We start from the raw sequence: 23,493 nt of genomic DNA, 5'->3' as shown, positions 1-23,493 counted from the left end.
CATGTTCAGAGCTTGCACATGTTTGATGTGGCCTGGAGCCAGTTTTTAACAATTGTGCCTCAGTGACCCTACCTCAATTTGCATAAGCCTATGTCACGATGTCAAAGCATCCAAGATCAAAAGAAGATTTCCACTTCAATGGGACTCCAGTAGAACGATGCTGAACATCCTATAAAGACATTACCTGAGTGATTAAAAAGTTTACTGCCTGGTGCTGAGCACCACCATTAGCAGAACATCAGATCATTGTCCTTGATATACCATTATAAAGTGATGTGAAAACATAAAACAATCACATTGCTCATGTGGAAGACTAACATTGTAGAAGTGTGTAAATGCCTGAAAAAGTAGTGGGCACTTCAAGGTCCACCCATTATGGGTCTTATTTTTCGAACAAAAGCAGATGGATCCTTATTCCACTCAGCAACCGAATCCTTCCCATCCAGATCATCAGCAAGACGTAGGGCTTGCCTTTGTAAAAGCATTAGAATAAACTTTTGACTAGTGTTAACCACCCCCGGAAACAAGTCAGATATAAGGGGTATCACACTCCCAGCAGCTTCCTGCATTTCTGGAAAACAAAAAGAAAACCAAGACAAAAAGCCATTGCACAGTTTTCATATATCTCAGCCAACTACATCTTAGATCTTACAGCCTAAGAACAAAAGTAGATTTAAAAACCAAAAACTCACCCAGTCTGCCAACTGGCCTTTGGCTCAATTGTGGTTCAATTAGAACCCAGATTCTCTTGACAGTTTCCAAAGCTTGTTGATCCTCTATACTCAGAGTGGCAACACGACCAGAACCGAACAAGAAGCCTGGAAGGAAAATAGGCCAAGACTTTGGAGCCCTAAGTGATGGAGGCAGTGAAACAAATGTCCGAGACACAAAATACTGCCAGACTTCTGCTACTGCATCTCGAGAAAGAGCATCAACCGCTCGTACAAGCTGCAAATCCAAAGTTTCTGTTACCATACTTGTGAAAGATAGTAGCTAAGGGTCCTTTCACAAACTTACAGAAGTGATAAGAGCCATGAACTTTGATGATGGACATGAACAGTACCTCTGTCAATAACAGCTCTTGAAGGTAACTCCCACCACGAGCAAACATTGAATAAAGGACTTCTTTGACAGCAAAATCCACACGAGCACCTTGTAATCTTTTCATATCTCCCATGCTTTCAGGTGTTACTGCTATCAGTTTCTGAAATGATTGGAAACCTGAAATAATGTTCTCCACCCTGCTGACATCAAGTTGATCTTTGCCAGCATAGACAAAATACTTCAAAGCTGCTCTTGCCCTAGGACTGCACACATCCATTCCTCACTTCAATAAACAAGCTTTCAAGAAATGACCCCACAAACTCAAGATAAATAGTCATCGAATCTTTATAATGCTGCAGGTATCACACAGTCTCTATGTTTCTTATTATCTTACCTGTCATCTGTTATGAGACGCTTGCACAAGTATGGGAAGCAATCATCCACTATTGCATAGTCTGGATCAGCTGCTAGTCCAATGCCTTCCAGGACAGAAAAAGCACGTAAGATGAGAGCAAAGTATGGAGGAACTACGAATACATAATCTCTCGAGATGCTGGAAAGATCATCTGTAATCTGAAAGAACACACAAAACCAGAAAATAAAAATCTCCCTCTCTCCTTCCTCTCTCAATCCCTCACATCTCACATCATCCATGCAGTCGTCTCTCCTCATTATGGGCCATTCCCCATAAGATCGACATGATCAAATACCATCATGGATATGCTAAGATGCCTCCATCGTAATCCTATACTAGATCTTTAAAAATAGTAAGAGAACCAATACTCTTGCATACAGAGATAGCATAACCATTCTGTTTAGATTTCTTTGGTTATCCACAATTAAATATATTATGGATCACTCCAGGACACCGAGATCCTTCACAAAAGGCAGCTCAAATGCTTTATTGGGTCCTTGATTTGGCATTTGAATACTCGTATTGATTTGTGTTATGCTTTAGGTTTGTTGGCCAGGTTCATGAATGACCCTAAGAAGATACATTGGCAAGCTGCTATGAGGATTTTGTGGTTCCTGAGGGGGACCCCCGATCTAGGGATCTTGTATCCAGCAAGTATAGATGGTTCAAATCTTGTGCTTATAGGTTGGAGTGATTCAAATTGAGCTAGAGATATGGACCACAGGAGTTCTGTGACACGTTTTTGCTTTACCTTGGGTGCTGGTGCTATTTCATGGAGCAATAAGAAGCAACCCATGGTTGCATTATCTTTGATTGAGGTGGAGTATCAAGCAGCGTCTTCTACCACATGCATGAGGGTATGGCTTCGAAGGTTATTGGAGGAGCTTGGCTGCTAGCAAACAGGTCCTACTACCCTTCATTAAAACAATGAAAGTTTCATTGCCTTGGCTCAGAACCTAGTGTTTCATGCTAGGACAAAGCACATTGAGATACAATACCATTTCATTCGAGAGAAGCTTTTAGATGAGACTATAGATGTGGTTTATTGCAAGACACAGGACAACCTAGCAGACTTGTTTACAAAGGCGCTTCTGCATGCTTTACTTTGACAGCATTCCAAATCCCTCAGCCTCATGCCGTGTCCAAGATCTTAGAGGGGGTGTTAGAGATATGGTCATCCCAAGCATTCATCAAAGTGGGGGGTATATATGCATTTCCTGTCAGACAAGCATTCGAGAGTAGTTTCTGTATGTTGGGAGCAGGCTGGATATGCCACATGGTAGTCTGATCAATCATCAAATTTATGACAAGTCCCGTGTGTGCAGTCACAGCAGGTTTGCCACATGGCAAGTGATTGTACAGCTGGAGTTGCCACGTCAGCAATCGGGCACGTGGCACCTGTGCACTCTGCAGTTTTTTTGGCAATTGGACCATTTATTGTGCATAGTCGGCCACATTTAATGCAGCCTACCCGTGCAGATTTATTTCTTTTTTATGGGCTATATATTCCAGCCAGCCCCCACACATTCACACAGTTCTGATTGCAGATTTCAGGCAAAGATCATGCAGACTACAACAGGCTTCGAGGTGTACAGCAGAGTGACATCATTGAGGTGGAGGTACGCAGACATACGTTGTCGTGCCACTACGGGGGTACAATGTGAAAAACTCTGGAGTGCATCATCATCTGACTTTCTTATTGATATAGAGAGTCAATGTGATTTGAGTCATTAGTGCTAGTGTTCGTGGCATGAATGGTCCAAAAATACTAGATTTTTGGACAATTTTAGCTTATTTTTTATATTATTTATTGTAAAAATCCTAAAAAGCTAGGAAAGCTTCTAGATTAGGATGGCATGCAAAAAGCAAGTTGCTTTTTCAGCCAATTTTGGATTTTTCATTAAAAAATGAAAGATGGACGAAATTGGGCACGTCGTGATCGCAGTGGACAAGTAGAAAACAGCACTTTGAACTGGAAGAAGAAGGAGTAATCTGGGAGATATTTGATCAGGTGTCCTACCCTTTCGAAGCCAACGGAGCCATAAGATTTGGGTTCCGAGCAGCAAAGAAGAAGTAATTGTTTTTATGCATGTTTTTGGTCTGCGAGGGAGCTCCAAGAGATCTAATGCTTGGAGATTGCTTCTGAGTAGTGCCAAACAAGGGATTCTAGGTTCTGTCAATACATATTGATTCGATCCATTGTGGTTTGTCTTTATCATGTTTACCTTTTGTCTATTCTTTTTCTTCTCTTCCATCTCCTATCTCTACTTCCTTCTCTCTCTGATCCCCGGTGGATACAACCTTTCAACAAAAACCCCTCCGACAACTCACTGCACTTGTGCACATATCTGCATTTCTCATTCAACACTCTTCATATTGCAAATCTTTTGTATTCTTTTGTCTCTTTTGCTCTCTTTTCTCTCTATGTTTACTCTATCTCTCAATCTTGGTCATACGCTTCTGCACCGCTACAGTCTAACAAAGTACACTTGAGAATTAATCTCAAAGTGCCTACCATGCATGTGTAAAGTGTGAATTGTGGATCCAAAAATGGAAATGGACTAACTAGTCATGGACATGGTGACCACATCAATATAGCCCATGGAGGAGGAATAGGGACACGTGGGGCAAAGGATGGAAATCCCTGTATCTAGGGTTAGTGAGAGGAATGCCCATCACTGCCATCCCAAGGTAAAAGAATGTATTCACTTTGGAAATGTGGAAGGCACAATGTCGAAGGGTAGCATTCTCCCTAGCATTGTACGAGGGTGCAGAGTGGCATTCACTTGAGGATAGGTGACATGGGATGTAGAGAAAGACAAAGAACTAGGAGCAGATATGAAAGACCCAACTCCCATTGTGCTAGATGTATGTAAACGCCCCGAACAACATAGTATGCTTAACAATTATGATATTTGCTTGTTTTCGAGATTTAATATAAAAGAGAATGAACACTTAAAGCTGAAAATGAAAATTACTCACAAAATTACAGCCATGAAAATGTAAAAGTAATGGAGACAAGATTGAGGGTTGAAGATGGGCAACCCCCCCCGAAGGAATGTATTTCTGCTCAACCCAAGTCCCTTAGGGAAGAGCTCAGTTACAATCAACCTGAGAGTGAGAAGAAGTAATTCTCACTCTCACAAGATCATGCAAAGATGTACAAACACACATGCATTATCTATTATGCAATGATAAGAACTGATTTCTTTACAGTATGAGAGAAGAAAAAGGGGAATTCAGCCTTTCTCCATCGTTGATCAGCAGTACATGGATAAAGCTTGCTTCTTGTAGCTAAAATGGAAGAAAGAGCTCAAGAAGGAGGTGCTGTAATGAATTTACAGGCTTGTTGTCTTGTAAAGTCAGAGTACAGAACTTACTATTTTTAGAATGACATCCCTATTTTTTAGGACTAGCATTTTTAGGCTAATTCGAGGCTCCTAAAATTTAGGGACCTCCTAAAATTTAGGGATCTCCTAAAATTTAGGGACCCCCCCCCAATATGGGTATCATATGAAAGCTTTTTCCGTGTACATCGCAAAAATGATATCCGAATCTTCATGTGACTTTCCTATGCAAAGAAATGTGCATTTCAAGCTTTCAGCCCACACATGCACATTATACAAGCATTTCATGATCATGCCATCTTGTTGATTGTAACTGTCTGTTCTGGTGGATCTAGCCCACACTTCAAGGCATCAATCCTTTATGTGTGCGAATCTAACCCTGATATGCATGAGTTCTAGTCACAGGCGCCCAATCGGGTCATATAGGTGGAAGTGTGAACTATCTTTTCTCTAACCCACCGCGTGGGTCTACCATAACCTGTGACCACTCATCAGTGGCCAGCTCCAATGCACTTTTCTTTATATCTAATTAGTGCAAAGGAAATAAATTTAATAAATCATTATATAGACAAATTAATGAAAAAGGATACAAATTCTGTTTCTATAGAGTTGTGACAGCCCTCTGGCTTTTATTCAGCTGTCCTCAGCTGAAAAGCTTCTTGATATTGCTGTAGAATATTTGGGTAATCCTTCATGAATTTTTCATCTACCCACTGTGCATCTGTTGTGGGTAGATTCTTGAATTTTAGCAAGAATTTTCGTGTCACAAGGCCACTTCTCGTGGTTCGATCCTTGAGAAACAAAATCTTTTCAGGTTCCAAGAGTTGCTCTGTTTCTTCAACTTCTGGGGGATCTTCAGTAATGGGTTCCTTTGGTTCTGGTCCTATGTAAGGTTTTAGCAAACTTACATGAAAAGCATTGTGTATTTTCCAATGAGTAGGAAGCTCAAGTCGATAAGAAACTTCATTTATTTTCTCAATCACTTTGAAGGGTCCAAAGTATCTACTGGAGAGCTTTGGAAAAGATGAATTTTGACCAGAACTTTGTTTGAGCCTGCTTTTATCAAACTTTAGCAAGACATATTGACCTTTTACAAAAGCCAAAGGTCTTCTTCGTTTATCTGCTTGCTTCTTTTGTCGCTCTTGCGCAACTTTGATAGTGGCTCGAACTTGATCCATTGTTGTTTTTAAATCTGAAGCAAACTCATCAGCAGCAAAAATCTTATCTTTAGTGCGAATAATTGGAGGAGGAATCACTTTACCCTGTACTATTTCATTTGGAGCTTTCCCTGTGGATGAGTGCACTGTATTGTTGTAAGCAAACTCCAATAATGGAAGATATTTCTCCCATTGTGACTTATGTTCACTAACATAAGCTTTCAACATATCCAAAAGAGTGAGATTCATCACCTCTGTTTGGCCGTCAGTTTGAGGATGAAAAGCTGAGGAGAACTTTAAAGTGGTTCCCAAATTCTCAAATAAAGCACGCCAAAAGTTACTTGTGAATTTGGAGTCTCTATCTGAAATGATCTCAGAAGGCATACCATGTAATCTGAAGATATGTTGAATGAAAAGTCTTGCAGCTTGTGCGGATTTCAATGTTTTATGACATGGAATAAAATGTGATTGTTTGCTGAATCTATCAATTATGACCCAAATCATATCATGACCTTGAGGTGTTCTTGGAATACCTGAGATGAAATCCATTGTGATAGATTCCCATGGATCTTTGGGCACTGGAAGAGGTTGCAACAATCCCGGAATCTTCTGCCTATCATATTTGGATTTTTGGCATACCAGACAAGCCTCAATGAAGTTATGTGTATCTTTTCGTAATGTTGGCCAATAAAAGTAGCGCTCAATTGCACTTAGAGTGGCTGCCCTCCCTCTATGCCCTGCATAAGGGGGTTCATGACTTTCTTTAAGCACCTTTTGTCGAACAGGAAGAGTGACACAAAGGCGATTGTTCATGAGAAGGTAACCGTCTTTGATGGAATAATCTGGATGAGAACCTCCTTGCTGTAAATTTGACCAAATTGCTTTTCTCCACATCATTTAGACGGCGGCTTTCAAAGGCTACGGCATGGCCTTCTTGATTTAGCACTGCACCAATACAATCACCGCAAGCATCTGCTTCCACCACAAATGGTTTTACCAGATCTGGAATGATAAGAAGAAGTCTAGAAGTAAGAGCTGTTTTCAGCCTTGTGAAGGCTGCCTTCTCTTTTTCCTTCCATTGGAAAGAGATCTTCTTCTTTGTAAGGTCATGAGGTGGAGAAGCCATATGTGCAAAATGCTTGATGAAGCGGCGGTAATAAGAACATAAGCCAAGAAACGATCGCACCTCATGTACATCACGAAGATGAGGCCATTCTTGGATTATCCTGATCTTTTCAGGATCCATCTGAATCCCTTCAGAAGAGATGACATGCCCAAGGTAATTTATTTTATGCATGAAAAATTCACTCTTTTTACCATTTACCAAGAGTTGATTTTGTTGTAGTAATTGTAGAACAATTTCCAAGTGTTGATGATGCTCCTCTTCATTCTTGCTAAAGACAAGAATATCATCAAAGAAAGTACCGACATATTGTCGATGCTCTCTAAAGATGCGCTCCATCATTCGATTAAAGGTGGCTGGTGCATTGGTTAATCCGAAAGGAACCACCAAGAATTTGTAAAGACCGTATGAAGTGCGGAAAGCAGTTTTGTGTACATCTTGTGGTATTACCCTAATTTGATGGTAACCACTCTTTAGATCAATGCGGCTGAAAACCTTTGAGCCTCCTAGACAATCCAAAATGTCGTCAATTCTGGGAATAGGAAACCGATTCTTCACAGTGGTTTTGTTGAGGGCTCGATAATCAATGCACATCCTGAATGTGCCATCTTTCTTTTGAACAAGAAGAACCGGTGAACAAAATGGTGAGCTACTTGGCCTAATTAGCCCACGGTTGAGTAGGTCTTCGACTTGCTTTCTGATTTCTTCTTGTTGAGGACGGCTCACACGGTATGGTGCTATATTAGGAGGAGAACTGCCCGGAATAATATCAATATGATGGTCTTCTGGCCTTTCTGGGGGAAGCTGATAAGGAAGATCTTCCGAAAAACAATCTTTATACTTTTCCAAGAGCTGAAGTTGCTCTTGGTTTTCAGCATTCATATTATCTTTTACATGAGTGACATAAAGCAGACAACATTGAACACAATCCTTAATTGCTCTAGAGACTTGCATATGGCTTACCATAGGTATGGTGTCTCCAGAAACTCCAGCTTGGATCTCGTACTTCTTGCCTTTGTTGGTGAGTTCTACCTTCTTTTTCTGAGAGAAGATGGTTGAATCTACTCTATGATTCCAGGGCATGCCAAGAATCACATCGCAACCATCAAGGTCTCCGATACAGAAGGTATCTTCGTCACTGTAGCCTTGAATTTGAAACTTGAGCTTGCCAATGTAGGGTATCACAGTCTTCACTGTGTCACCTTCATCAGCATTCAAAGCTTGGCGAACTTCTGCCGGAGTGTCCATCTCTTCATTTTTTAATCCAAGCTCTTTAGCTAATTGCAAGGAAATGATATTTTCATTCGCCCCAAGATCTATCAAGAATAGTGCTTGCTTACCTTGCAACTGTCCCCAAGCTTTTAATAATTTGCGCGTCTCTGGAGTGTGAGTTGTGTTTGCAACTACATCACTGATAGCATTGATTTTCACTGGCGACTTAGGCTTGTTGTCAGAAACCTTGCTTTGTCCCTTGTTTGGACATTGCTTCGCTATGTGGCCTGTTTGTCCACATTTAAAGCACTTCCCTTCTTTCATGAAGTGTTGCTTTTCTTCTTCGGAAAGTTGCTTTGCTTGTGGGTATAGATTGGAGCGAAATTGAGGAGCATTAGGAGGTGCATAGGGCTTCATCTTCTTTTGATTTGATGGCTGCTTTTGCCACTGTTTTTGTCCTTCATTTGGGGCTGAATACTCCTCATCATCAGCTACTCTCTTCTTATTATTCTTTTGGAATGATTTGTTGCCATTGTGCTCCATTTCCCATGTCTCAGCATGGTCAATGAGTTCCCTGAGACTAGAACAATGATAATGATTAAGAGCAGTACGAAGTTTAAAATGCAAACCTCCTTGAAACTTCCTAAGCTTTTCCGAACTGCTGATCTTCTTGAAATGTTGGACCTTCAAAAGTAGCTCCCAAAATCTCTTGGTATAGTCACCAAGTGACTCATTTTTCTTTTGCCAAAGCCGATCCCATTCCATTTTTACATCTCTTTTGAAATGAACAGGAAGAAATTGGCTTTGTATCAAGCGAACAAAGGACCGCCATGATTTTGGGGCAGCATGATCATATTCCAACCCCGTCCACCAAGTATGGGCTAAGTCGGTTAAATGTAAAGCTGCAAACTTAATCTTTTCTTTTTCTTTATACTTGTCACGACCATACAAAATTTGAAATTGACGAATAAACTTCAGAAGAAGATCAGGATTTCGGGAACCATCATACATACTGAACTTGATCTTATTTTCAAGTTGAGATAGTGACTTAGTCTTCTTCTTCTTCTTATGCCTTCGTCCATGCTCGGATCTTGAGGTTGAAGATGATGAAGTGCTTGATGGGGATGAAGATGGAGACGAGGGTGAAGAATGTCGACGCCTTTGACGATGATGAGGTCTTCCACGAGAAGGGTGAGACTCTTCATTACTAGAAGAGGATCCATCAGAATAGGCGCCAGATGACTTTGAAGAAGAGGATGAGCTTCGACGCGATCTCTTTCTTTGTCTTGAAGTAGAATGGGACTGCCTCTTAGAAGTAGTTGGACTTCTTGATCGGCTCCTTTCATTGGTATGGCTTTATCTTCTTGAAGTAGATGGGCTTCTTTCCTTGAATTCTTTGGGATTCTCAACTTTTTCTAGTTTGAGAAGTTGCTCACGAATTTGCCGATTCTCCTCTCTAAGACTTTGAATGGCTTGAAGGATAGCACTCGATTGATCCATTGAGACTAAAGAAAAAAAATATGCTCAAGCACTCAATGCAAGGGCTGAAAACAAACAAACTTATAGTTGTAAGCACTACCAGTGTTGGGGGTGAGGACCGAGCCAAAGCTCTGATACCACTGTAAACGCCCCGAACAACGTAGTATGCTTAACAATTATGATATTTGCTTGTTTTCGAGATTTAATATAAAAGAGAATGAACACTTAAAGCTGAAAATGAAAATTACTCACAAAATTACAGCCATGAAAATGTAAAAGTAATGGAGACAAGATTGAGGGTTGAAGATGGGAAACCCCCCCCGAAGGAATGTATTTCTGCTCAACCCAAGTCCCTTAGGAAAGAGCTCAGTTACAATCAACCTGAGAGTGAGAAGAAGTAATTCTCACTCTCACAAGATCATGCAAAGATGTACAAACACACATGCATTATCTATTATGCAATGATAAGAACTGATTTCTTTACAGTATGAGAGAAGAAAAAGGGGAATTCAGCCTTTCTCCATCGTTGATCAGCAGTACATGGATAGAGCTTGCTTCTTGTAGCTAAAATGGAAGAAAGAGCTCAAGAAGGAGGTGTTGTAATGAATTTACAGGCTTGCTGTCTTGTAAAACAACAATGATAGAAGAGGGAATATGGAGGAATTTGATAATGGAGAAGTGGGGGATGATGATGGGGATGGATGGGGCCAGTTTCTGGCTATTTGTGGGTGCTCTACATGAGTTTGCAGCAAAGAAAAATGATGGTGAATGAAGAAAAACGAGCTCTTATTTATAGGAGAGGGGAGAGCTAGTACAAAAGGGGAAAGTGGAGTAGCACAAGACAAGTGTCCAGCCACATGTCATGAGATGTGACAAGTGGTGGGACACTTGGAAACTTGTGTGACAAGTGTCTTGACACTTGTCTCTTCTCTATGGCCTTCCTTTTTGGATTGAATACTGTCAAAAATAGAAACAACCAAATTTAGTAAGCACAGTCAGAGTACAGAACTTACTATTTTTAGAATGACATCCCTATTTTTTAGGACTAGCATTTTTAGGCTAATTCGAGGCTCCTAAAATTTAGGGACCTCCTAAAATTTAGGGATCTCCTAAAATTTAGGGACCCCCCCCCCCCAAATATGGGTATCATATGAAAGCTTTTTCCGTATACATCGCAAAAATGATATCCGAATCTTCATGTGACTTTCCTATGCAAAGAAATGTGCATTTCAAGCTTTCAGCCCACACATGCACATTATACAAGCATTTCATGATCATGCCATCTTGTTGATTGTAACTGTTTGTTCTGGTGGATCTAGCCCACACTTCAAGGCATCAATCCTTTATGTGTGCGAGTCTAACCCTGATATGCATGAGTTCTAGTCACAGGCGCCCAATCGGGTCATATAGGTGGAAGTGTGAACTATCTTTTCTCTAACCCACCGCATGGGTCCACCATAACCTGTGACCACTCATCAGTGGCCAGCTCCAATGCACTTTTCTTTATATCTAATTAGTGCAAAGGAAATAAATTTAATAAATTATTATATAGACAAATTAATGAAAAAGGATACAAATTCTGTTTCTATAGAGTTGTGACAATGTAGAAGTGGAGTGCAATTCAAAATTATTAAATGGAAGAGAAAGGGATTTGGGGAGGGTGGGACTAGAGGGAAGTGTGATAGAGAAGTGCCAACTCCATGCTCAAAAGAAACAAAAGACGGTTCCAGGTATACCTATAGATATATATCTGCATCTAGAGCCTCTTTGATTAAAATTGACATACTCAAAATTATCCGAATCCTACACACCAAAAGGAGAAATAGGGGAGGGTTTTGATTCATATGACTCGAAGGGGTTACAAGAACCTGGCACTAGGCCAAGCTGAGATAAAGAAGATGGTTCGTTAGTCATCCCAAATGTCATATGTCATACTTGATTGGACAAGAGGTTGGATATAGTAGAAAAGCTAGGAGGGATATAGTTGGGGTCATACTTGATGTTCATGAATTCTCCAAACTCCTCATCTGCCATGAAGCTTGGAAGGAGAAGAAAGTGAAGATAAAGGAAAAGCGTAATCTTCCCAGTCCACTCCATTGAAGTGAGTGATGCGCTGCGGAGATGCAATGTCCGGCGATGAAATGTCAGGTAAAGAGCAAAACACGTGAGCAACAGCAGCGAGTGAGAGCGAGAGATGCAAGATGTTCTTGGGTACAATTGGAGTGTGTACCACTTTAGATTTTTAGATAGATATATATGAAAGTACAAGTGTGCTAAGGGTGCGTTCACACCCGTGCACATATAAAAGGCACGATGGCCCTTTATTCCCAACAACCTCCCACCTAAAGGCAATGTACCTTAAGAGGAGAAAAGAATCAGCTAAGTCTAAGTATGTACAAAGCTGAAATATATATATCTATCCAACTCCCATCATCTGTCGGCAATGAGCAAACCGCTCTGCTGGAAGACCCTTCGTGAGAAGATCTGCAGGATTATCATCTGTATGCACTTTGACAAGCTCAATGCTCTTGCTGTCAAGTACATCTCTGATGAAGTGATACTTCACCTGTATGTGCTTCGTCTTTGCATGAAAGACGGGATTCCGTGCTAGCATGATAGCACTCTGACTATCACAATGAAGAACGGGTAACTCTGTAATGCCAAGATCTCCCACCAGACGTGAAAGCCATAAAGTCTCCTTGCATGCCTCAGTAGCAGCCACATACTCTGCCTCTATAGTAGACAATGCAACACACTTCTGTAGCCTGGAGATCCAAGAGACTGCTCCTCCTGTGAAGGTAAACACATACCCAGAAGTGGACTTTCTACAGTCCGCATGACCAGCATAGTCTGCATCCGTAAAGCCAACGACAGATGCTTTCTGCTTTCCAAAGCAGATGCACAAATCACTTGTGCCTTTGAGGTATCTCATAATACCTTTCACTGCTTTCCAATGCTTTTTGCCAGGGTTTGCCATATATCTGCTAACCACTCCCACTGCAAAGGCAATGTCAGGACGTGTAGCAACCATAGCATACATCAAGCTGCCAACAGCTGAAGCATATGGAATCTTGGCCATTTCAGCCTTCTCATCATCAGATGTAGGGCTGTCCTCTGCACTGAGTTTCACATATGGAGGCAATGGAACACCAATTGGTTTCCCCCCCTCCATATTGAAACGTTGCAAAACCTTAGAGACATACTCCTGTTGAGATAGAAAGAGTAATCCTTTGGACCTATCTCTGAGTATTCGCATGCCAAGAATGTGATTTGCATCACCAAGATCCTTCATGTCAAAGCTGCCATGAAGACTTTGCTTCAACGAATCCAAGGCATGAGTATCCCTGCCAGCAATCAGCATATCATCAACATACAGAACCAAGATAATTAGGCTGCCATCTGCGGCCTTCTTGGTGTACAAGCAGTGATCCACTTGACTTCTTTGAAAACCTTGAGACTGCATAAATGTATCAAACTTATGATACCATTCTCTTGGTGCTTGCTTCAGCCCATACAAACTCCGTTTGAGCTTACATACCATCTTCTCTTTGCCTTTAGCCACAAACCCTTCAGGCTGCTGCATATATATGTCTTCATGCAGATCACCATGTAAAAATGCAGTCTTTACATCCATCTGTATGAGCTCCATATCTTCAGCTGCAACCAAGCCTAAAATGGTTCTCAATGTAGTCATTTTGACTACAGGAGAGAAGATCTCATCAAAATCAACTCCATGTTCCTGCTTGTACCCCTTAGCAACCAATCTGGCTTTGTACTTTGGCGAGGAATCAGAAGTGACCTTCATCTTATAAACCCATTTGCATGGAAGCGTTTTCTGCCCTTTAGGCAACTGCACCAAGTCCCAAGTGCCGTTTTTCTCAAGAGATTCCATCTCTGACAGCATGGCTTTATACCATTTCTTGCTGTCCTATCTGTCCATTGCTTCCTTGAAGCATGACGGCTCACCACAGTCAGTGATCATGACATAATCAGCCACATTATTTGCACCAGGAACGAATCTGTCGGGCTGTCTAGTAGCCCTAGACGATCTCCTAACCCAATGATCATTGTTTGCTGGCTGTTCAGCCTGCATATTATCATTTACAGCTTGCTGTCCTGGCATTTCAGCCTGCAAATCAACATTAACAGCTTGCTGTCCCGGCTGTTCCTGCACATTTAGTGGCTCATCATTATGGGCAATGGCTGGCTGATCATTTCCAGCATCATTTTCTGCACTCGCAGGTTCATTTACAGCAGGTATTTGCTGCTGTACAGCAGGCACATTTTGCTGTCCAAAAGGTACTTCTTCCCGGAATACAACCCTACGAACCTCCTCAGTCTTTTCGGGCTGTTTATGCATGCGACCTTCCCGGAAGATAACATCATTGCTACGCACTGTTTTCCTTTTCACGGGATCCCACAATCTATACCCCATTTCACCCTCGTCACCATATCCTAGGAATATGCATTTACAGGACTTTGGCTCAAGTTTGCTGCGGTCTTCCTTACGAATGTGCACAAAAGCCTCGCAGTCAAACACTCGTAAATGAGCATAAGAAGGTGGCTTGCCCGACCACGCTTCCTGAGGGACTCCCCCCCCCAAAGACCTGTTTGGTGACCGATTGATCAAGTGAACGGCTGTCATAACAGCCTCTACCCAAAAACCATGGGGTAATGCAGCATGAGACAGCATAGTACTGACTTTATCCTGTATAGTCCTGTTCATACGCTCTGCAACTCCATTCTGGGGTGGATTATGAGGGGCAGTGAGCTCCCTTTTTATCCCTTTGCTGTCACAAAATGCATGAAAGGCCTTGGACACATATTCCCCACCATTGTCAGAGCAAAGACACTTAAGTGTCTTATCAGTCTGATTTTCAACCAATGCCAAGAAGTTTTTAAACTTGTCAAGTACTTCATCCTTGCTACGAATGGGGTAAACCCATACCTTCCGTGTAGCATCATCGACAAAGGTGACAAAGTACTTCTTCCCCCCCAAAGACAATCCTGGCATCTGACATACATCTGAATGTACTAACTCTAGAGGTGAAGATTTCAAAGAAAGAGATTTCTTATGAGATGTCTGTGCATGCTTACCATAAACACAATGATCACAATGCTCAAAATCAGCATAACGGAGACAAGGCAAGTAACCCAAACGAGAAAGAACTTTCATTCTTGTTTGACTCATGTGTCCTAACCGGCCATGCCACAAAGAAACACTTGGCTGCTCGGTTACTGCGACAACATGGTCACGCACACTAGATACATGAAGAGGATACAAAGTATCACTCTTTGAACCCCTGGCAATGACTCTAGATCCTGTATTGATCTTCCATTTTCCATCGCCAAATGTGGTATGATAACCATCATCATCTAGCTGCCCAGTACTGATTAAGCTCTTCTTGAGCTCAAGTACATGACGAACATTCTGAAGAGTAAAGACAGAACCATGCTGAAACTGAAGCTGCACACTGCCAATGCCTGCAATATCACATGCTGAGTTGTCCCCGAGATGGACAACACCATGTCGACCGCCTATATAATCGGAAAACCAATCTCTGTAAGGGGTGACATGAAAGGAGGCACCCGAATCTAAAATCCAGGTATGCATGTCATCAGCCGAATCGGCAACCAATGCATGGGCATCAAAACATGAAGACACGAAGAGTACATCGTTCCCACTGTCACTGTCCTGAGTGACTACATTCACCTCTTCGATCTTGACGCTGCTCTTCTTGGGCTGGCTCTCTTTCTTCTCTTCCTTGCTGTCCTCTGTCTTCTTGCCTTTCCCTTTCTCTTTCTTCCACTTGTAACAGTCACGTTTGAAGTGACCCTTCTTGCCACAGTGGTGGCATTCCACATTCTTGCCGCGAGACATGCTGCGACCCTTGCCATCAGATTTTCCCTTCTGCTGTGATCTGCCCCTGGTATGCAAGGCACTAGACGACTTACTTGATGCATTATTTTGCCTATTCATCTCTTCCATAAGCAAAGAGCTTTCCACGTCAGAGTACATAAGCATAGCATTCGAGTTACTCAAGGCAGTCCTGAATGTATCCCAACTCTCTGGTAGAGTGCAAAGCAGAAAGGTAGCTTTAAACTCGTCATCAATGACAAACTTCAAAGCAACCAGCTGGCTGAAAATTGAGTTGAATTCACTCAGATGATTTGACATAGCAGTTCCTTCTTTCATCCGCAAATCCATAAGCTTTTTTAGCCAATACACCTTACTAGCTGCACTCTTCTGAGCATACAATTCCTCCAGTCTAGTCCAAATGGCATAGACAGTGTCCAAACCCTCTATGTTAAACAGCAGAGCATCAGAGACAGACAGCTCAATGGTCGAGCGTGCAAGCTCGTTCAACTCATCCCAGTCATCTTGTTCCACATCTGCGGGCTTTACCCCTTTGGCCTTGATCGGCTTAGCCTGCTTCTTCTGCAACAGGATATTGTAGCATTGCTTTTGCCACACTGCAAAATTATGTGCACCCTCAAGTTTCTTGATGTGCATAAGATGGCTGCTATCGCTGCTGCCAGCCATGATTTTCAGTCCAAAATATGACCACAAATTCAGAAAATGCAGGCCCAAACTGTCAAACAAGTGACCAAGGTACAAACAAGTACCAACCAGCAATAAGTACCAGTTAAAAGCAGAAATTTCAGATCTGCAAATCAATTTTCAGAAGCACCAAATGTTGTGCTACAGCACTCCACAACTGATGACAGCTGTTCCAAGGACAAATACATCACATTACATGAGAAGTCCCAAATTTTAGCTGCAATTTCTGCTGTACATGCACCCACGGGCATAAAATTTGACCCGCACGGTCAAAAGCCCCAAGGTTTTGTGCTCAAAACATCAACCATACATCTGCACTGTCTCTGACATGCATAGAGTAGACCAATTTTGCCAAAATGAAGCAATTTCAGCAAAACCCCCAAATTTTTCAAGTGTCGGGTGTCCAAATTGCATGAAATTAAACCCGCATGTACATAAAATGACCAATTTGCGCACAAATTTTGCTCAAACAGCAAAAGCCCCAAATTGCACGGGGTCCAATGTGCATCAATGTCAAGAAATTGGGTCAATTTCAGCCCAATTTTAACATGTACATGAAAAGCCCCAAATTTCGGAGGCAAAATGTCACAAATTCCTGCAATTTCTGAGACAGAATCTCACTGTGTGTCTTGCTCGTGTCAAATCCGGACAAATCCCCAAATTTGTGGCTCAAATCTGCCCAAAACACAGAACTGTGCTTACACGCGCGAACTCCCGTCAGTGGGCAAAGGGGGCAGCTTGCAGTAAACCTTTGAAAATTAAAAAATTTTGCAAGAGAAATTTGACGAAAACTGTCCCGTAACGTGACGACTGCTGCGTTTTGACCTGCCGCCAGCGTTTTGACCTGCTGCCAGCTGCACGTGGCCTGGAAAGTCACGAACTGACCTGGCGTGACCTGCGTGACCAGCGCCTGTGCAAAACACGTCACTTCTGACCTGCGCCTGACCTGCACGCTGCCTGGAACTGCACGCCTGACTGCACACTATCCAAGAACAGTGACGAGCTGACCAGAAAATGACTGACTGACCTGCGCGCAACCTGGGAAATGTCGCCTGGCTGAAAAACGTGACCTGTGGACTGCGAGAAGCACGAACACCTTAACCGAAGCTCTGCACGGACTGCGAGAAGCGCGAACACCTTAGCCGATGCTCTGATACCAGTTTGAAGTGAGTGATGCGCTGCGGAGATGCAATGTCCGGCGATGAAATGTCAGGTAAAGAGCAAAACACGTGAGCAACAGTAGCGAGTGAGAGCGAGAGATGCAAGATGTTCTTGGGTACAATTGGAGTGTGTACCACTTTAGGTTTTTAGATAGATATATATGAAAGTACAAGTGTGCTAAGGGTGCGTTCACACCCGTGCACATATAAAAGGCACGATGGCCCTTTATTCCCAACATCCATAATACCTCCTGAAGGCCTCTAGTGATGGAGAAGCCTAAAAAGAAATTGTGGGATCCTAAGGAGTCTGAGACATTGTAAATTAGTTATGTCCATGTATCTCGCACAAAACCCAACCTCCACAATACCATAGGATACTCTGTATAAGAGCACCAACTCTCATACCATGTGAAGATATGCTAGAGTTTGCATAGAGAAAATATAGAATATATGACCATGACTAAAACACAATAACTCAAACAATGACGCAATAAACGCAAAACTCAAAACTTAAACTCAAAATGCAAAAACACAAACAAAAATAGAGAGAGAAGAGAACTGTGAAGTGAATGAATCAATGTTGCGGATGAATGGACAAGTGTACACAATGCTCAAGGGCAGAGCAGCGAACGATGTCGGAGGGTGACATCCACCGAAGATGGATCCCAAGTGTTGTAATCACTAGTCTGAAATGTAGGAATGCTGAATAGTGAAGGGCAGCACACTAGTCACCAAAACACAGCAGTCAAGAGGCTGAAATCTGGTAAATGCAGCAGTGTACCATCAAAGGAAGGCTGGAAACTGATCATCTAACATTACAAACTATCAGGAAACAATAGAAGAGGTGTCAACTGATGGAGGCAGCCAACAAATCTGCAAGATGCAGCAGTCTAAGCTGTCGTCAAGAGGCAGCCTGTTGTCCAGCAACAAGAGTTGAAAACACCGGCTAGGAAGGTGCCAGGGAGAGGAAAACAGTCGGTGACTACTGTTGAGAGACAAACACAGCTATGTAGAAGGTCCACACAACACGGCAGCAAATATAATCAGGGCAGGTGCTCAAGAGGGTCATGTTACAGTCGGCAAGGGCTGGACAGCAAACGGTAGGTGGCTGATGGTTGAAATCTGCAAGGTAGAGTGATATGGATTGCGGCCTATCAAGTAACTATGCCCTAAGGGGAGAATGAAAAGGGATGGTTAGATCCAACACGTCACAAACAAACAAGCTATCCCAACCACTCCAAGGTGTTGATGAGGACAAAAAGGGGTGAAAAAGTACAGCGACGTGGTGGTAAAGAGCTGCCAATAGAGAGAGCTTAGGATCCACCCAGGTGTGGGGGGAAGAAGTATAGTGATGTGGTACTAAAGAACTGCCAATGCAGAGAACTTAGAATCCGCCCAATGTGCTCTACACAATGAGATGCATAGAGTAGTGTGCTACATGATGAGAATGTGCATGAAGCAAGTGCCACTTGGACGGTGTCCCTAGTGGGGAAAGTTTTCACTTGCCCAAGTACTCTAGTACAAAGATGATGATGATCGTGCAATGTAAAGGGGAGGTAGAACAAGGAAGACCGGCCGATGTCAAAGATAATTGCCGAATCCTATAGAATACACAGAAAGGATAGGAGTCGCCTCTCAACCTCAAACGTTCAAGGCCAAAGGAAGAAGAGGAGCCTGATGTCGATCTTCATGGGGTGCTGAGAACCATGATGATAGACAAGGATGAGGATGAACCACCCCAACTGGATAAGCATGATAGACGTCAACCGCCATGATAGCATCAAGAGAGATGTTGCATAATTCGCCTCGGAAGGGGAAGCCTCCATGCAAGTAGAATAGCAAATCTCTTAGGAAGATGAAACCACGAAGGAGCGTCGCACATCCAATGTCTCCAACCAAAGAAGGATCGATGCAAACCTGCATATTAGCCCTACACTGAAGATACAAAACCCTGCAAGAGACATCAAAATCTGCAAAACAGAGGTTAGTAGTGAGATGCTTCAAAGCAAAACAAAACAAAACAGAAAGTAAAGCTAAATGAAAGGTGTGCGATGAGTGCATGTACGCGCACGTGTGTGTGTGTGTGTGTGTGTGTGTGTGTGTGTGTGTGTGTAAATAATGCAAACGGAAGACAAAAGAAGAAAAATATAAGGACAAAGTAACCTATAGACCTAACGCATAAGCCTAAGGAACTAAGAGGTCTAAAGGATGCTAGCCTAGAGTATCCTAAGATACCTAGAGAGATGCTAGCCTAAGGATGTGGTCACCGTTGCATTCTTCCATCAGTATGTATTTGCTAATGAAATGCATGACAAGGTGGGGAAGTAGTCCTACATAAAGTTGTAGAGGGAGATCCCAACATAGATGCAAAGAGTGCTATGGGAGAGGAGCTAGCAAAACAATCAACTAATCCTTTAGGGATAGTAAAAGACATGGGCTATTGAAGTTGTCCGTACCCACATGGCCAATGACTAGTTACGATTGTGCCAAAAAGAGCAAATGGGGCAGCAGCAAGAGGTGTAGTCCCCCCTAGACTATCTAACAAAGTGGAGGCAATCATCACAGCAGTCAGTTGTGGTTTCTTAGGTGGGGGTGTTGAGAAACCGCTTCTTTAGTTTACACACTTCATTTAGGGTTTCACACTCACAGTCCCAAAAAGAGTTGATATCCACATTTTGGTCATTTCGTCAATGGGCACCCACTTAGTGGTGTGTCACCCTAGATAGCTTATGCCTATAAATAGGCCGTCACTTCATTCATTCTTCACCACCCCCTTCAGTCATTTTTCACTCCTCTTCCTTTGTCATCAAACACCCTTTCCTTCTCTCCAACCCTTCCATTGCCCCTCACGCCCCTTCCTACAAACATTGCAGTTCGTAGCTGGTGGCTACCTTCCACCTTCATCCTTTGCTTCAAGCGCCCTATTCCACCAATAGGTTTTGTGTTTTGGAGCTTCCCCACATCTTAGTGGTTCGTCGCTGGTGGCTGCCATCCACCTTCTTCATCCTCTACTTCAAGCGCCCTATTCCACCAATAGGTTTTGTGTTTTGGAGCTTCCCCACATCTTGGTGTCTATCCTACACAACTGGCAACATCATCTCCCACTTGGCAACCATCAAACAACCTGCATTTGGGACTTCTTTGCATGGCGTCAGCTCTCTCCACCAGCAACAACATTCTTCACTTGGCGACAGCCTTCTCTTCCTTGCAACCTAACACACCCCAAGTATTTGCATTTTGCACCTAGGAGATCCTCCATCATCTGGCGTCATGGTCTTGTATCTAGTGTCAGCATTTGGGCTGCTCTCCCTACATTTGACAGCTCCGACATACTTCGGAATTTACATTTTGCTGCCCAAGCCACCTCCTTGACATCTGAGGACTGTAGTTCACTCCCTTGACAACTATCCTTCACCTTCTAGTGATTACTTTGATAGCCCACTGCTCGAAGGACTGCCTTTCGCTCCCTTCATTGTGCAAATTTTTCACAAGGTCACCTAATTCAGGCTGGACAATGCAGTCATCTTCTGAGCTTCGGCTCCGCTATATCAGCTTTCCTTCATAGCATGATTCAGTGCATCATTAGCATCTTCTTGTGTTTTTGAGTTTCTCTTTTCTCTCAATGTTTGCCGTACACACTCTATGTTTCTCCCCACAAACCCTACCATCTCTCTAGTCTCTATTTTTTCACATGGTATTAGAGCCTTCTTCTATTAGTCATTGTTTCACAGGGGTATTGAGTGTAAAGGCCCTTACGCTACTCCCATGTATATATTACTTTACACATGTGAACACACCCTTGTGGGTGTAAGTGTACCGTCCCCTAAGTATAAATACATTCTTTTATTCTTTATGTGTACCACACTAGTACATACCTATCTCTCAACTCTTCACTTGCTCACTGCTCACTCAACGGCAGCACACCTCTCAATTCATGTGCGCAATTCCTGAGTGCTTCCTCTCTCACTCTCTTCAAACTAGTGTCACAGCATTGAAAAATGTATTTGTGTGCTCGAGGACCTGAACAAGCAATCTCGGCGGTCAATTCTAACCAGCAACAAGTAGGAGTGATCAATCGGCACCAATTTCGACCAGCAACAGTCTGCGCGACAGCAGGCGTGATCTGTTGGGATCAGTTCGGCAGTCAATTTTTTGACCGAAGGCAGGCGGCGACTAGGCACAGGTCATGAGTCAACAGTGGGCGCCACGTTTCCAATGAGCATCATGTTTCCAACATATGACATTAGGCACAAGGCTCACGACACGTCAACAGTTGAAATTTTCGATACATTTCAAGCATTTTTCATTAATTTTTTAATTATTTTCTACAACAGACCCCTTGCTCACGAACGGGGGTTCACGCGCGCAAGCACAAGACATATCTGTGCAAATTTATGCTTGAAATTTTGGAGCTTTTCCAGGATTTGATGCTGGTCATACAAAACGACGACATTTAACCCAGAAATTGCAGACATTGTGCGCATTTGCCCCGAAAATTTTGCTCAATTGGGCCAATTTCTTTGTTTGTGCACATTTGGACCTCAAAATTTGAGGGTTTTGAAGAATTTGTGAAATACTCGCGATGATGTATAGATGCAATTGGGGCAGATTTATTGCAAAATTTTTGGGGCATTTCGCATCAGTGATGCATTTTGAGCCAATTTGAGCTTTGACAGTGAAATTACAGCAGATTCACTGCTGAGTGGGAGAAATTTGGACTTGGGATGTTTCAAATGTTATAAAAGGGTAGCTTCTCCTAGTACATGTATTGCTGAATGCTCATTATACAATGAAACAGTGGTATATACAACACTTGGGTTATTGCATTTGGGCATTATGGTGATGTATTACTGAAGTCGGAGCTGTCATTTATGCAAATGTATCAAACTTGATTCATGTGCATGCTGTGATCAGTACTTGATATTGAAATTGCAGCAAAACATTTGCTTCTTAGACACCTTTGGAAGTATAAGTGTGTGCACTTATTATATTCAGCAACCGTGATGTTAGCTAAAAGTATTCAACATTTTATTGCAATCTTTTATTGCTGAAGATGGCTGGCAATGCATCTACATCTGGCACAAAGAATCTCTTTGAGATTAGTAAATTTGATGGCAATGGCTTTGATCTTTGGAAAGATCGTATGCAGGGTATACTTTTTCTGAAGGATTGTGATGATGCTTTGACAAAACATAAGCTTGTTGCTTTGTCAGATGAGGATTGGGCTAAAATAAATAAGAAGGCCATTACTTACATTAGAATGGCTGTCATAGACACTATCTTGGTTGATATCAACGGACTTACTACTACTTATGCAATATGGGAGAAACTCAAGGCTACGTATGAGAATACAACTCCTGTCAATCAGGTATATCTCATGTGAAAGTTAGTTTAGCACTCTCTTCTTTCCAAGATAGCTATCTATGATATAAAAGGGCTTTCCAAGGACTTCCAAGACTGGCTGGTTGATGTTGCATCTTGTTTCTTGAATTGAAGATAACTTGAAGCTTGATGAGTCTAAGCCTGCCTCAAAGTATCTAAATGCTTTCACTAGTATTTTGAATCAGTTACAGGATGCAAGCTTGCCAGCTTTTTATCCTAAATTGAGGGCTATCTTCTTGCTCATGACTTTGCCCAATTCATGAAAAGAATTGGTTGTGTCATTGAACAACCACCCCAACTTCACATTTGATGGTATTTGTGGTTCTATTCTCAATGAAGAGATTAGGTGCAAGGCAAGTGGGGAAAACAGTGGATCAGTCTACAATGTAAGAGGAAGAACTGAAAAAAGGTCAAATGCTGTAAATAAGAATAAAAATCACAACAAAAGCAAGGAAAAACAACAAGATGCCACTTGTTATCAGTGTGGACGCAAATGGCATAAAAAGTCCGATTGCAAGTACTATAAAAAGAAGCAAGAACGCAAGAAGCAGGCTAATGCAAAAGGCAAAAAGAATGAAAAGGATGGCAACTCCACCTCTAAAGAAACAAAAA

The 23,493-nt window shown here is 42.3% G+C and overlaps 1 protein-coding gene across 2 annotated transcripts in view; it reads right to left on the bottom strand.

Moving 5' to 3' along the window:
* Positions 1 to 334: 334 nt before the first annotated feature.
* The window catches only part of LOC148030239 (uncharacterized), a 30,424-nt gene continuing 7,265 nt past the window's right edge, over positions 335 to 23,493 (bottom strand). For both annotated transcript variants that reach the window (XM_087686514.1, XM_087686516.1), the window contains 4 exons: positions 1,439 to 1,617; positions 1,064 to 1,307; positions 693 to 948; positions 335 to 571 (listed from right to left, as the gene is read on the bottom strand). In XM_087686514.1, the coding sequence (XP_087542640.1) occupies positions 360 to 571; positions 693 to 948; positions 1,064 to 1,307; positions 1,439 to 1,617 (891 nt within the window). In that variant the 3' untranslated portion in view covers positions 335 to 359. The remainder of the gene's footprint in view (positions 572 to 692; positions 949 to 1,063; positions 1,308 to 1,438; positions 1,618 to 23,493) is intronic.

The sequence above is a fragment of the Lygodium microphyllum genome, chromosome 10, assembly GCF_053477565.2.
Source record: "Lygodium microphyllum isolate KBCC chromosome 10, Lygodium_microphyllum_v1.1.10, whole genome shotgun sequence".
NCBI classification, from domain to species: Eukaryota; Viridiplantae; Streptophyta; class Polypodiopsida; order Schizaeales; family Lygodiaceae; genus Lygodium; species Lygodium microphyllum.
The sequence above is the reverse complement of the archived record's forward strand: the minus strand, read 5'-3'. Positions and strand labels throughout refer to the sequence as shown.